The sequence below is a fragment of the Dendronephthya gigantea genome, unplaced genomic scaffold (assembly GCF_004324835.1).
Source record: "Dendronephthya gigantea isolate DGI-Jeju-01 unplaced genomic scaffold, DenGig_1.0 000136F, whole genome shotgun sequence".
Classification (NCBI taxonomy): Eukaryota; Metazoa; Cnidaria; class Anthozoa; order Malacalcyonacea; family Nephtheidae; genus Dendronephthya; species Dendronephthya gigantea.
In genome coordinates this window covers 201,602-216,799 of record NW_021163146.1, presented here as the reverse complement: position 1 = coordinate 216,799, position 15,198 = coordinate 201,602, and the positions used below count along the sequence as shown (strand labels likewise).

Here is a 15,198-nt window from a genome sequence, read left to right as displayed (position 1 = left end):
AGAAATCACTGTCCGAAAGATACCGTAAAAATAACTTCTAAGTAAAAACCAAGTAAAGAGATAACCTTTGAAAAGAAACTGTCAAAAATAATTTGTAATAACCTGATGAAAACAAAATAAAATCGGCTTTCTTACAAGTATTCAGCACCTGAGGAGCTTTCAATAAAGCGAAAACGTTTGTGCAAAATGATTAGATTTAGTTTTTTGAATTTTGGTGTTTCAAGCCATTTGAGGCAAAGTGCCTTTCAAAGAGTTAATTAATTCTGTTTCTTATACAGCCTGATGAGCCACCTTAAAAACAGACTTTATTTCAGACAATTACTCATTCAACTACCTTACAGTATTTTTGTTTGTAATAACCCATATTAGAAATATGTAATAATACTTTAGTATGCACATTACTGTATTTATTTGTTAATTTTTCCCCAATGTTGCCCAATATCACCTAAAGTCGCTTTCTTTCTTCACGCCATGTATAAAAAATCTACGATTTTTTTTTTCATAGACTGAAAATTCCTATGCAGGGTTTTGTCGCCCATGGGCAATTCAGAATTGGCGATGGTGGTTATTCATGTGTCTATGTTGGTCTCATGATGGATGGAAGTGAAGTTGCTGTTAAGAGAATGGTGGTGCAAAAAATGCGACAAAATAGCTGAAAATGAAAAAGAAATAATGAGTCTGATAAAAACAGGCAACTCTCCATTTATCGTGAGCTATCGACATTTTCATAACGACGGGAATTTTGCGTATCTAATTGTTGATCTTTGTGAGGAAACCTTGACGGATCTTGTTGATTCTGAGACCATTGAGCAGCTAAAAGAGCATGGTCCACGAATGATGCAAGAAATTCTTTCCGGACTTGAATTTCTTCATGGTAAAGGAATATTGCACAGAGATCTAAAACCATCAAACATCCTGGTTTGTATCGAAGGTCACATGAAATTGGCAGACTTTGGATTAAGTCGAATTCTAAAGGAAAACGAAACGGCAGTTGAAACAGATGCTAAAGGTACCGAAGGATGGATGTCGCCTGAAGTAATAAAAGCGGGAGAGGAAAAAGAAAAAGGTCTCTTCAAAAAGAAATCGGATGTGCATGTGGCGGGTATGATTGCTTTCTTCATTCTAACTAAAGGTGAACACCCTTTCGGCTTGAAGATAGATCGAATGAAAAATATTTTGAAAGGAAACTCTGTCAATTTGAAGAGGCTTGGTGATCGTAAAGCACGGAAGTTTGTATCATGGCTGATTAGTCACAAGATTGATGATAGACCTTACGCTCACGAAGCGCTGAGGGATAGTTTTGTTAGTAGAGACTGATATAATTCGGATACAGATTAACAAAAGCAGTGTTGAATTATTGCATAAATATTTCTTATTTCGAGTAATACCTGTTGAGCAACGTATATGCAAGGCACATGCAATATTTCATATGTCAGCGCGGTTGCTGAAATAAGTGCTCTGCACGCGTATTTCTTAAAAAAGAACCTTTTACATCTAATTTGGAGATATATCATTCTGGAATCTATTATATAAAGAGTTCGTTCTTAATATTGTTAGAAGATTTAGGAGAAACTAATGGAATAAATCGTGTCTTTTTGTCAAATCATTTTTGGTGAGCGGGGATTTATTTAAAAAATCAAAATTACGAACGCGTGGACCAAACGGTTACTTGACACGCAAGCACAGAATAGACATTATACCAGAAGCCTCTTTCTTCGCATTTTGCTAATGTTTTCGGTTCCAAAATTTTTCAGAAGCGCACTTGTCATTCTACGAAATTCTACGCCATCCTGGTGTGTATAGGAACTTTGTACCCCGAAGAAAAGTTCCTGCACACACCAGGATTGTGTGAGCAAGATAAAAATGGATGCTCAGCGCCATATTGCTTGCGTATTTGGCTTGCGTTAGGTGGCGTCACACTCTCAAAAAAATTCGGACGCCAAATGCAAGGAGTGAGACTTAGCGAGATTTAGCACGAGGACGTAAACGTCAAAGACCAGTTGAAATGCCAAATAAATGGGCGATGCGTCTATATATGGACATTCCACAGCATTTATTCGTTATTTACTTGATAACAACTGAAATATACGCTTTATTTCAACGCTTAATTTATACGACAAAAATTAATCAAAAAATACAAAACAACAAGGTTTAACGGGGGAAACTAGGGGGAAAATAATGTTGACTGTGTAGTTTACATAAACCAGGGACATTCTATTGTAGGGGGCTCAGATTTTAGCCTGGTCAGTACCTACCAGGGGCAAAGAGGACCATATGGCGTCAGCATAACTTCTGCGCATTGCGCAGAAGGCGAAGTCCGCCATGTTTTGGTGAAGCCTATTTCAGATATGTCAGAGCATCTTGTTTAAAAATACGTTTATTTTGTATATATCAGAAAAAAACTAATCTGAAAATTCTAATCTTTTGTAGAAAATACATGGTTTACTAACTATTTTACTGACCCGTTTTACTAACTGGACACTCTTTACAGCGACTCCAATAACACATGTTTTTGCAAAATAAAATCAAAAAGGGGTTTTAAAATTAAAGTAGTTTTTTCCTTGAAAATAATATAAGGCTAGTTTTTTTACTTCTTTTGTCCTTTCAGTTACATTATTTTTGTTAAAACAGCGTCTTTCTGCATCTTTCACTCTTACAAAACCAACTTGCAGCTCTTGGGCCTTTTTAATAACACTAAAAATAATTATTTTCGCTGTTAACCGCCTAAATTAAGTAATCAAAGTGAAGAAAAGATTATTTTGGATGACATTTATTGAATTATGCAACAAAGTCAAAGTTTGTGAGTTAGGCGAGGTTTTTTCAAACACGTTACACAATCGATTTCTTCGTGAAAGCTGCTATATTTTTTGTCTGCCACAGGCAAAGGGCACCACAGCCATAGAAAAGAACCACTCCAATTACACTAGAGTCAATTTATTGGCACCATACGGCTAGAAAGGGTATCGTACTCATTTCATATCTGTGCCCGGCATTGCTTTTGGTAGCCTATACTCTAATAAAATTGGGTCCGGGTACTCATTTTAGCTGGGCTATCTTTAAAACTTGAAACGGGAATGAGAATCTCCGGAATCTTTAAAATGCGGAAATAGAATCTCAAGAGTGAAAAACAAGATTTCGCCGGAAACATTTTGATTTCCCTCCACGTAGTTTTAACCAATCAGATTCTGGAACATATGAACTTCGAAACTTGCTATGTAATGAAATAATATATTCCCAACAGTTAAATAGCCGACTTCTCTAGAACGTGATCTTGCAATATGCGATAATAATGTTCTCATTTTCGGTGACATATATTCAGTGATGTAACGGGCAAAATAGCGGGTACACCATAAAATGAATACAAACAAACTTGCAATAAAAAACTTACAACAAAAACTTATAGTTTTTAAAGTTAAAAACAATGAAAATAAAAAACCCAGCGTTTCTTTTACCATTTGCCGAAATCGGATCGTTTTCCAGTCATGAAGATCCGAAGATCCCTGTTTAAGAATAAGACCAGTACACTATAAACTCTAAAATGCACATGCAGGATCCTTCATTTTCATTTCATTTTACATTAGAGAAAATCTACAAATGACAAGCCTTTCGCAAAAATCGAGTACAAAATTATAACTATTTCTCGAAATATTCCCAAAATGCAAACAAAGTTTATATTTAATCCAGTAAACAAAGTATCTGTTGGCTTGCATTCGCCATTTTTGAATTCCTCAATTGTCATTCTCGATTAAAAAATTGAAAAACATTGTGTGGTATAATATCTATTGCAATGTGGGTGAGCTTCGATCATGTGTATAGATTCTAAAGAAATAATATCAAAAGTCTCACTATATTGATGCTGTTTTCGTGTTCACAAAATTTCCCAAAACACAAGCCATCACACTTGCTGGACTGATGGCTGCCTCTGAATTTCTTATTATTTCTGCCGTTGTTGGCTATTGATCAATATAGATTAATAAATTAATTGTCATATTAATTTTCATCGGTGCCAATTCCAAGACACTAGTGAAATAGATAAGGTATTGTTCCAAGTTCGATTTCCATATGTGAACTAAATTTCCGTATTTGGCCGGTACACGGGCTTCAACCAATAAACCCTTTCGATAATTACATCACAACATTATGGTTTTAAATTTAGCACCACCTTAAATGAGATGGATTTCAAGTTTACTCTCACGATCACGAGTGTTACATGATACCTTAATATCTTGTAACCACAATTATAATTGCGTTATATACTTACTATAACTATATATATTCTATATTCGATGAACATTAGCAAATTTATAGATTTACATGCATGAGTAAGCAAATAGTTATATTAAATACCTTATCCCACAAACGGGTAACAAGATATCAACCACAAACCACGATAGCATGCATGTGCTACAACGCACTGTATTGCGTATGGGAAATGACTTGTAGTTTCAGTTCTTCCCCTAACCAAGCGTAAAAAGTTTGAGCACAGCTAGACAATTCCCTTACGAAAATGTTCTATAGAATCCTATAGAATATGCTATAGCATATTCTAAATCCTATAGAATATTCTATAGGACTTCTTATCCTATAGAATATTCCATTGCCATATTCTATAGAATTTACAGATCCTATAGAATATTCTATAGGACTTCTTATTCTATAGCATATTCCATTGCCATATTCTATAGAATTTACAGATCCTATAGAATATTCTATTGTACATGAATTCACATTAAATATCGAATGATATATTCTATAGAACATGCTGTATAATCTATAAAATGTTATACAGAATGTGACTTTATGTAATAATTAAGGCAATTTAAAATATAGCAATTTTAGTACACGATTGATATTGGTCGAGAAATGTGTTTTCATCTGTCTAGAAACACAAAAGTTGAATAGCATCATATTCGTATTTTGTGTGAGGTCCTCTCGACATACTTTTTAATCTTAATGTTAAAATTTTCCGCAAAAATCATTCGTTTTGTAAGGACAAATTACAAGTATTTTAGACATATCTGTTTCATAATATGCCTGTTCGCAGGTTAGATGGCGGGCGTTTTGCCCAAACAAGGCCGCAAAGTTATGTGGGACTTGTGTAACTGACACGCATAACGCATTATTTTCAAATTGTGAGCGCGTCTTTGTCATTCGTTCAACTGATACTGGTAGAATTTAGCGAGTTTTTCTTTCGTATTTGAACATAAAATACGCAGTACTTGAATTTGTCGATGAGGAGTATAGAAGGTTGGTGAAACGCGCTGGATTATGTGAGAAGAATCAGAAGATTCGGATAATTTTGTGAATGGTACATGACTATAGACTAGGATCGTGAGAAAGAAATTGTGTCAAGGCCATCAGAAGATTTCTGAAAGGTTCCATTGACCCATCTACAATTTCAACAATAACATGTGAAGCTAAAGTATTGGAATTAAGTGGTGAGTGTGTTTGTAGTTATATGCTATAGCCTATATGTTTGTGCAGGCAATTAACAAATATTCTCTATACCCTTTATATTGTATATAGAATACTTAATTTTTAATATATCATTCTAAGAGTGAATATAATGTCTCAAGTGTTTAATTTTGCATTTACTATTAAATTTGCAGATTTGCTTATGTCCAAACATCATACTATAAACCAAAGGTCAAAATGGTATAATTATATTTGTAGGTGCCCTTATGTCCCAGTGTCTCAATAACAAAGACTCAACAGAAGGTTTTAAAAGGAAAAGGCAATTAATTTTAAAGGATTTTGTGTACTCAATATTATGGGTATATTGTGGAGCCGGGAGGTTCTGTCCACACACTCCATGACAGGAAAGATCTCCAATGCATTAAAGGAGAAGGATGCCAAGCCACAACTTGACAAGGAAAAAGTCAATGGCATATGTGGTAAGCTGATAACTTATTTCAGTTAGCTAAATATATATTGTATACTATTTCATCACTCACAGCATGGTAAGACAAGTCCTGCATTTTTAAATAATTTTTCAATCATATTCCTTAATGTAGAGTATACTTCAAAAAGATATGGTTGTCCTGCATCTGAAGTGTGACAAGTAATGCTAAGAAAATGCTAAAAAGAAGTCCTGCGAAAAATAATGAACTGAGCTACTGGTCAGACAAACACTTTAAAAATATCCAACATATAGAATAATAGACAATAATTAATATTACCAAAATACATTACAAACAAAAGTATTCAATGTTGCACAACTTTTGATGTACTGATACATATACTAATATTTCTAATATATATCTTTTTATTCTTGAAGTGATTTTCATCATTGATGTTTTCTCATGGCTAAACATAATATATTGGTAATATTGCACAGAAGAGTGAATAGCACTTCTTAATTGTGTAATATTGCAATTGCATGTTCTGTAGAATATGCTACTGTATGTAGCATATCCTATAGCATTCTATAGGATCTTCTATAGCATCTTCTATAGAATCTTCTATAGGATCTTCTATAGAATCTTCTATAGCATCTTCTATAGCATCTTCTATAGAATCTTCTATTGAATGTTCCATAGAATATCCTATACAATATTCTATATAGAATATTCTATAGAATAGGAACACACAAATGCTGAAGAGAAAGAATAAGGCTAAACTTATAGAGCCAAACACCTGACGATGCTGATTTAGGCTGACAACACAGATCAACATGGATTTCCAACTACAGAGCTATTCGCTGTCCAAGTTACCATTCAAGTGAGTCAACCTGTCGAACTATGTTACTCAGACCAGATAAGTTATTATTAAGAAATAGGATCTGGTTAATCTAAATTACAATAATTAAATTACAAAAAGTTTTAAAATGCTCAACACTGTTCTCATTTTTGCTCGTTCTTAACGGCGAACGTAACACGAGCCGCGTGCAAAGATATAAAACATCCTTCTTACCATTAAATGTGAAAATAAGTCATAACACTAAAACGAGGCTACCGGGCCATAACCGACAGCCTCGTTTTTGTGTTATGGCTTATTTTCACACTCCTTTGTCGAAATAAAAAAATATTTTTCGTCCATACGTTGAAGAAGGATGATTCACATCTTTGCACATAGATTGTTAGAGTAAAACTTGAAATTCCTCTCAGTTAAGGTGGTTCTTAGCCTGCGTGCAGTCCCAGACTTCCAAAGGAAGAAGGGACTGCGCAACTTGGGCCGAAAGCTTGCTACGCCAGCTTTCCCGATTTTGGGGAAAATAATTTATGCAAGATAATTAATGCGCTAAATATGCAGCTGCTCGAATATGTAAACCTAATAATATGGCGGCAAGCAAAGATTGTTTTGGCGTGCCATAGTTCGCGAAAGGTAATAAATTGTTAATATGTCCTCCAAAATTTGTGTTTTATGTTTCGAACCGTTGTTAAAGCCAACAGATCTTAATTTGGTTCATGGAAAAGCTAATATAAACGCTGAATTAAACGATTTGCCGTTTGTTGTTCACGGTTCGTCGCCTTATATATGTAAAGGATGTCTCCGGCTGATAAAGAAACGTAAGAATTTGAAGGAAAATTTGCTTAACATCGACGAACAGCTAATATTATTATCGCCAGAAATGTGGAGATTATGGCTTTTCGATGAAACGAAGAGAAAGTGGATCAGCAGTAACCAGAAAGTTAAGTTTTCCAAACAACCCAACCAATACAACGAAACACATGCAGCATGACATTCAAGTTCAGTGTGTTGGAATCCACAACGAAGCAATGCTAAATTTAGAAAATAATCAATTCAGATCAAGGTACTGTTGTAAAAACTGTTTACTTCCATACACATCAATATTTTACACCAAATAATTTTACCAGTCAGTGAAACATTTTTATTACTTCCAATTAATGGGTGTATGGGTTACAGAACAGTATCTTCTGATAAATCAATTAAAATAAATTTTCCCAAATATGCCCGCTTTAGTATTTTATTGTGATTTTTTGTTTGTTTTAGCCCACCCAAGTCCGAAAAACAAAACCAAGGATGTGCGTCAACACCAGTAAGCAAGGGCTCTGTATTAATTCCTGAAATTCCGATATCACCAATCCACACAGAAGTCAATGTACCAAAGCTCATGCCAAATGAATGTCCAGTCACTGTTTCAATCAAGTGGGCCGACCGAACTAAGACAAAAGTCTTACCACCTGAACTGAGTGCCTTAGGGAAAATGTTATGTCGTGGTACAAAGAAACAAATAGCAAGAGCTGTATGGCGTTGCGAAATGGTACGCAAGCATATTTATGAAGAAGTTGTGAAACAAATACATAAAGAATGTGTGGCCATGTGTGCAAAAGCCTGCACCAAAAAAACGAAAAAGAGAGAAGATAGCTGCTTGAGGAAAACTGATAAAGAAAGCATTATAAACTTTTCCTTTGACAATTTAATAACCGAATTACAAGAAAGAGCCCCCTTGCTTCTCATGGTGCTGAAGACTGCTGCTCTTAAAGCAAATGATGATGAAGAGAAATGGAAGCAATCAGTTGGTGTTGCTGCATCCGTTTGTCTTCGTAACAGATCAAGGAACATGATCGCACTCCAATTAATGATATCTATTATCAATCGCCATTCTGGATTTATGGTACAGTAATACAATATTTTTAGTAACATATGATTAATAATTTTCTTCTATTTGTAATATTTGTTGTGTTTTGGTAGACATAGGTTATGTATTATGTAACTAAAGGCACTCAATGTGTAATACAGTAATTCCCCTTCCATTTGTTTGTCTATTGCATTTTTCATTTCTTATAAGTTTTACCATAAATAAAAAAAATAATAAAACATCCCCTTCATTTAAATTCAATTATCCTATATATACCTATATAAATACAGTACAGTTCTGAAAATTTCATTTGCAGGCTATGATGAAACGTATGCAGGCCCTGAGGTTGATGCCATCACATACATATTTCTACAAGAAACTTACTCAATTTGGTAAAAACCATAACAAAGAAATTCTAGATATGGTGGAAAATGAAGGAAAACGAATGACAGCAATGGGAAAAATTGAACTGGTGCAGAAAGAAGGGGACACTCGGTTACCTGGCCCTGGCTCTAAAGACGAAACAATTGTAAGTAGTTTTATTAAAAGTTAGAATATTATAGTTACTTGTTAAGTTACCTGCTTCAGACATGATAGTACCTGTTCCATTTACAAAAAGAACCCATGGGATTTGGTATATCAAGAAGATTCTTTTGAACATAGCAGATTTGTTGGATAAAAATTTGTTTGTGCATTAAATTTTTGCACGACAATATTTCAAGACAATATTTGAATGACGATTTATGAGGTTTTTTTCCAAACAGGAAAATTTCCAAACAAATGAAATTTCCAAAGATAAAACGACTGGCGAGTATGGAAAAAGAATCCTAGAGTCATTCAAATGTCTGCAAGAAGAAGTAAATACTGGAAATTTTATTGATGTACCAATAGAACCCATCTCCATATTTACCAAACAGCAAGGAGATCAACAAGATATCCAAGGTGATGACCAAGATGATTCCATCATCAATGATAGCCCTTCAAGCAATATTGGACCATCCCCCATGTCACATGCTGACATTTTGAAATACTCGAAGTTGTCTCCTGATCATGGACGGAAGTTAACTCTTGACAATATTGACATACACCAGGCAACACATGATATGACAGAGGAGAATCAGAATCCAGATGCTCATTATTGTACACTTATGTCAACGGAGAACCGAGTGTCGGGTAATCACTTGAATAACGATAAGCCAATATGCGATCTAAATGCATTGGAAAATGCGACATTTTGCCCAAGCAAATTTGAGCACAGTAAGCAGCGTCAAAACTACATTGACTTGGTTAGCAGAGTTATGACCAACTCCATTTCTTGCTTGAAAGGCTTAAAAGAAGCAGTTACCTACCACATATCACACCAGTATTCCAAAGAAATGGCGAAACCTACCGATACTGTAAGTTGAGAAAGATATGCATAATATAATATTTATTAAATTCACATTCAAGAGCAAATGTTATTAACAACGTTTTGCCCTCAGTGCGTTTTGCCCCCTAAGATGGCGACTAGTTAGTAGTTACGAAGCTTGTCATGTGTTCCGTCACGCGCAAGTGGTCTGGTCTTTTTTTCATGGGCCCATGGCCATGGGTCAATAAATAAAAAACTATATATAGATGATAAGGTAGTGCTGGCAATTCAGGTACTGGATAGTGCATGATGTGTATATTGTCTTTTGTCATATAGACTCTTATTGGTGTCATATACGAAAATGAAAATAATGCTGATGGAATGCAAAATATTCTTGACTACCTTCAAAATTACGTACCGTCATATGAGCGAGAGGGAACGAAGAAATATGCAGAACAGGCTGTCGTAGGTGATCAGCTTACGGTTGAAAGAGGAGTGAACGGGTTGTTCGAAGTATCCAATGGATTTACTGCGGAAGAAAGGCACGAAGGACTTCATTTCGAAGTCGCCGATTTTCATGGTGGAATGAAGTTTTTGGAGGTAAATTTTCGAACGTATCGATTGGATAGGAATCAGAATGTTTTTAATTAGTAGAATGATCTGAGTGCTTTTCCATTATGGTAATAGATTTCTGGGAGATTACCATAATATTTCCATCCTAAAGGTTTGATTGTATTGTATTGTATTGTGCTGTACTGTGTGAAACTCTAGGTATGGTTTCACTTTACAGTTTTATCGTTTTGTAGTATATCTTCAGTCACTTTTACCACCCAGTTGCAACCAACGACAAATGCACCCTGTACAGCGACAGAAATCTAATTAATAGAAGGAATGTTCGTACAGATGTGTCGAAAGATGTTAGCGCATGCAAGAAATTCTTTCTACTTGAACTGGATGCAAGAATTGTGGCTGCAACGATGAATGAACTGGGCATTGAAGATATTGATGCTACGCCAAGCACGGACAAATTGAAGATGGATATTGAGAATGCCTCAATTCGAGAGAAGCGCGAGTGCTTGAATGTACTGGCTGGCAAAGTAGTCAACAAGTACATCCTCAGGGACGATAAAGTGCAAGCAATCCTTGATAAAACACGAGTAGCAACTGAAGCCAGTAAAAAAGTGGAAACATCTGATGGAGAGAGGTACATGTGTAGGTTTCCTGGTTGCACCAAATCATTTCGCTATGATGGGAAAAGACGACGTAATCATGAAAAAACACACGGTGAAATGGTTGTTGAGGAGAATCGTGACACGGAAAAATGTGTGGTAATGAAGGACGATATGTTTAATTACCAGTCTTCCGTACTTGAGGTTGGTCTCCTTCTTGCTAATTTTTATGACGCTGTTACGGAAGGGGATGGACAGCGCCTAATAAGATGTTGGAAGTTTATGCTACCGTATTTTAAAGAGGATGGCCAAAGCAGCAAAAAGTATGCCCTTGAGGCATTTTTCCTCCTTTGCCAAATCAACAGCTTTCTTTCGCCGCGGGCTGCGCACCGTCTAATTTGGAACAGGTTTCATAAGTTAAAACCTGGCCGTGGTGGAAATATTCCCCTCGATTTGGCGCTTGAACATTACAACCGGTTGATTAAAATTCTAATAAGAAATCTTGGACCAAATGGATTAAACAAACAAGCCATGGACAGGTATTGCAGTGCTCTTTCTGTTACCAGTGAAATGTTAGACAATTTTGATAACATGTGTGTTATCACAAGAAGATCTGGTAAGCATTCTAGCCGTTCTGCAGATGGGGATCTCCGGAAGGTAGTGAATGAACTAATCCAACAGAAAGCAATGCAACCCTCAAACGGAAGATGTTACAGCCATTTTTCAGATATGAAAGACAGTTTATTGGCAGACCATGATGCAAGTGCATTTTTCAAATGGCTAAACATGCACAAAAAAATAGTACATCTTCACAAGTGTGCACGTTGAAACAGACATTGTGGTATAGTACAAAATAGAACAATCTCTCCAAGGATGCCAGCGAGGGGTGCAAAGGGGGGGGGGCATTTGCCCTTCCTTCCCCTTTTTAAGGGGGGAGGAAGAGGTGCCCTTTTCATCAATCAAAAATGCTTGCTATTTCAACTAGTTTTTGTTTCAAATTCATAATTTTCGATTTGCTCATAGAAATAATAATTAAATGAGCTGAAATTTGGGTATCATCAAAATAGCATGGCTACAAAATTTTCTTTATGACTGCTCTTAGGTTTGAATGCCCCCCCTCCATACCCTTTCACCACTCCCGCATCACCTGAATCTCACCTCAAAAATTTTTGTACAATAAACAAATGTATATTATATATATAATATAATATTACTATCATAGTGCAGACTATAATTACAATATAATTAACTAAATGGATGCACTAATCATGTTCCATGTTTTCAATGTCTTTTGTTATATGATTTAAAATAAAACTCACATTGTCATTGTCAAATCCCACACTTTGATTTAGGCTATTTTCCTCAGTAATGTTTGATAAGTCATCAAATTTTGAATCACCAAACAATTCAGCCCTTCCGGTGTCATCTCGTATTTCTTCCCAATCTTCTTGAACTACCTCCATATCTTCAAAATCCTCCTCTGACAGGGAAAACAAAACATCACCATTCATATCTTGAAAAACCTCATTTAAAATGGTATAAACCATATTTGCATGAGTATTTCTCCATAACTCGACACAGCTGATAATGTCATCCATAGAGCATAAATGATCACAGTTTGCTAGAACTTGTTCAATTTGATAGTGGTCAAATTCGAACAATATGCCTGTGGAACCAACAGGTAAAAATTGTTCTGTGGTTGCTGGAATTAAGCTTGCTCTGTAGTCAAGAAGTTTCTGTCGCAGGAGTGCTCTTTGATCCTTAGAGGTATATCGCTTAATGCTAAATGATCTATCATTTGGCTCTGTTGCTGTTTCCCCAAAGGAAATCATGGAAATATTTTCATGTTCAGAACAGTCACAATTTTTACTACAATGATCACAGCACAAACAACCTGTTGGATAAGACATAGTTGAATTTGTTTGGAAAAGGTTGCTAATATGGTTTTGGCGACAGTTCTTTGTCTCCACAAGTTGTTTAATCTGATTATCACAATGAGATGTCAGAAGCCCATTGTATAAGACATAACAAATGCATTGTTTTCCATCCCTCCCTAATCTTCCCGTTTCCTGTATAAGGCTCTCCACAGTGCTAGAAGGACCAAAATGGATGCTGGAATACACATCTTTACAGTCAATACCCATCCCGAATGCTACTGTGCATATCAACAGCCTAAGGTGACTATGATCCTTTGTCATTTCATTAACAACATGAACTTTCACTGAGTCAGGGCTTCCAGCATGAAACATTTGCACTAGACAGCGGTCATAACTTAAGCTACTGTCAATAAAGTTCTTCTCACCAAGAGCAGCAGTAAATAACCTGTACACTATAGAACATTGCTTTCGTGTCTTACAAAACACAATGCACCTTTCTGTGGTAATACCTTTAGCTTTAAGTTTCTCGATCAGGGTCCCAAAAACAGTCTCTAGAGGCTTATCCTTGCTGAGGTGGACAAACTGATAGCTAATATTTCCTCGTAAAGGTGGTTTCTCAATCTCAAAAGTGCTGTAGACATTTAAATTCAACATTTGATAAATAATACTCTTCGTGGCTTTTGTTGCAGTTGCAGTAAATACAGCATATCGAGTAGAAGAATGGAGCAATGACTTCAACTCCACAACATTGGCATACCATTTTCTAAATGGGCTTTCCTTTTGAGTAGATGTTCCCCTAAAGAATACAATCAGAATACAATTATGTAATACAATTGATTAGACATACCTTATTTTCAGATATACCGTACAAAATAATATTCTTGCTTACCAATGTACCAAGCAATGCGCTTCATCTATGACAACCGCGATGCAGTCTTCACGAAATGTTTGAGAACTTGCAAGAGTCCTCCAACGTTTTTTCCCGACGAAGCATTCTGGAGTTGCATACACCAACGAATAAACACCTTCCTCGATTGCTTTTAAAACATCTTCGTCTTGGTTATCGAATATAGCAGCCGCAGATATCCCAAATGAATCATTTACATGCTTTACTTGATCCTTCATGAGTGATAATAATGGCGATATCACAAGTACCGTACTTGTGCCAATTACTTGTTCGTTTAAAACATCAGCAATGATCGGTATGGCTTGGAAAATGAGAGACTTTCCGTAGCCAGTGTGAGCGCTAAAAAACAAGTCTTTGCCTTTAAAGAAATTACGCAGGGCTTGCTCTTGATCCGGATAAAATTTTTCAACATTCAGAAGAGAACAGGCTGTAGAAATAGCGACAGAAAGTTGAGCAGAATCAAACACTCCTTTGCTTGCCGCCATATTATTAGGTTTACATATTCGAGCAGCTGCATATTTAGCGCATTAATTATCTTGCATAAATTATTTTCCCCAAAATCGGGAAAGCTGGCGTAGCAAGCTTTCGGCCCAAGTTGCGCAGTCCCTTCTTCCTTTGGAAGTCTGGGACTGCACGCAGGCTAGGTGGTTCTAAATTTAAAACGATAATATTGTGACGTAATTATCGAATAGGCTGTTAGAACACGCGTTATATACAGTCATGTTATTTCATAATTATACCAGAGTGATGCATGTGCGTGTACTACACCTATGCTATTAATTACGTTTCGTTGGTACTGGAACAAGATTCAGTACTCGACTACTCGCCGAAATTCGAAATTCAATGATGCGTTACTATTCTGCTACTTAAATTTTCCAATAATTGGACCAGTTTTACAGTCGAGGTTTTTTGATACGAAAAGCAATATAGCCAATACTATTTCCATTAACTGAGGATACGTCACACGTAGCTCATATTTATTTCAGGGACATCCCACACGCGTTTCCTCTTTCTGCCTTAATGTCGCTTCGGAAATCAAGCATACATTTGTCCCAGAATTGATGATTCCAATATGACGCTCAACCATGCATGCACATTCAATAATTGAATGTTTAATATTAAAAAAAAATCAGGACACATCAAGTTCATGTACCTGCTCTATTTAATACAGCAAAATTACATGCGTTTTAAAATAAAATGCAGCAATAAATTTTAATGAATTGTATTCATTTTTCTTCTGCTTCTTTTCCTAAGCATAAAAGAGAAAAAAACTGCATCAATCTTCTAATTAGGTACCTTTGAAATACCCGCGATTACACAGGGTGTAAAAAAGATAACACATATGATTATTTTCG

At 35.9% G+C, this 15,198-nt stretch overlaps 3 protein-coding genes across 3 annotated transcripts; 2 read left to right on the top strand and 1 right to left on the bottom strand.

Moving 5' to 3' along the window:
• Positions 1 to 654: 654 nt before the first annotated feature.
• On the top strand, positions 655 to 1,563 carry LOC114536426 (serine/threonine-protein kinase/endoribonuclease IRE1-like). Its single transcript, XM_028557782.1, has one exon. It carries the CDS (start codon positions 673 to 675, stop codon positions 1,315 to 1,317), a length of 645 nt encoding a protein of 214 aa, XP_028413583.1. The 5' UTR covers positions 655 to 672; the 3' UTR covers positions 1,318 to 1,563.
• Positions 1,564 to 7,570: 6,007 nt separating this feature from the next.
• Positions 7,571 to 12,313, top strand: LOC114536424. Its single transcript, XM_028557780.1, has 6 exons — positions 7,571 to 7,753; positions 7,954 to 8,578; positions 8,859 to 9,071; positions 9,307 to 9,939; positions 10,227 to 10,490; positions 10,697 to 12,313. Exons 1-6 carry the CDS (start codon positions 7,593 to 7,595, stop codon positions 11,885 to 11,887), a joined length of 3,087 nt encoding a protein of 1,028 aa, XP_028413581.1. The 5' UTR covers positions 7,571 to 7,592; the 3' UTR covers positions 11,888 to 12,313.
• On the bottom strand, positions 12,245 to 14,373 carry LOC114536425 (probable ATP-dependent DNA helicase RecQ). The gene is made up of 2 exons (XM_028557781.1): positions 13,826 to 14,373; positions 12,245 to 13,732 (listed from the first exon to the last, which is right to left on the bottom strand). The coding sequence occupies exons 1-2, from the start codon at positions 14,326 to 14,328 to the stop codon at positions 12,322 to 12,324; spliced, it is 1,914 nt and encodes a 637-aa protein (XP_028413582.1). The 5' UTR covers positions 14,329 to 14,373; the 3' UTR covers positions 12,245 to 12,321.
• Between the last annotated feature and the right edge of the window lie 825 nt (positions 14,374 to 15,198).

Excerpts from the sequence above, each read along its gene's own strand:
- LOC114536426 (XM_028557782.1), top strand. The coding sequence starts at position 673 with ATGAGTCTGATAAAAACAGGCAACTCTCCATTTATCGTGAGCTATCGA.
- LOC114536424 (XM_028557780.1), top strand. The coding sequence starts at position 7,593 with ATGAAACGAAGAGAAAGTGGATCAGCAGTAACCAGAAAGTTAAGTTTT. Across the intron at positions 7,754-7,953 it reads AATAATCAATTCAGATCAAG|CCCACCCAAGTCCGAAAAAC; the intron begins GTACTGTTGTAA and ends TGTTTGTTTTAG. Across the intron at positions 10,491-10,696 it reads GTGGAATGAAGTTTTTGGAG|TATATCTTCAGTCACTTTTA; the intron begins GTAAATTTTCGA and ends ATCGTTTTGTAG.
- LOC114536425 (XM_028557781.1), bottom strand. The coding sequence starts at position 14,328 with ATGGCGGCAAGCAAAGGAGTGTTTGATTCTGCTCAACTTTCTGTCGCT. Across the intron at positions 13,733-13,825 it reads GCGCATTGCTTGGTACATTG|GGGAACATCTACTCAAAAGG; the intron begins GTAAGCAAGAAT and ends TGTATTCTTTAG.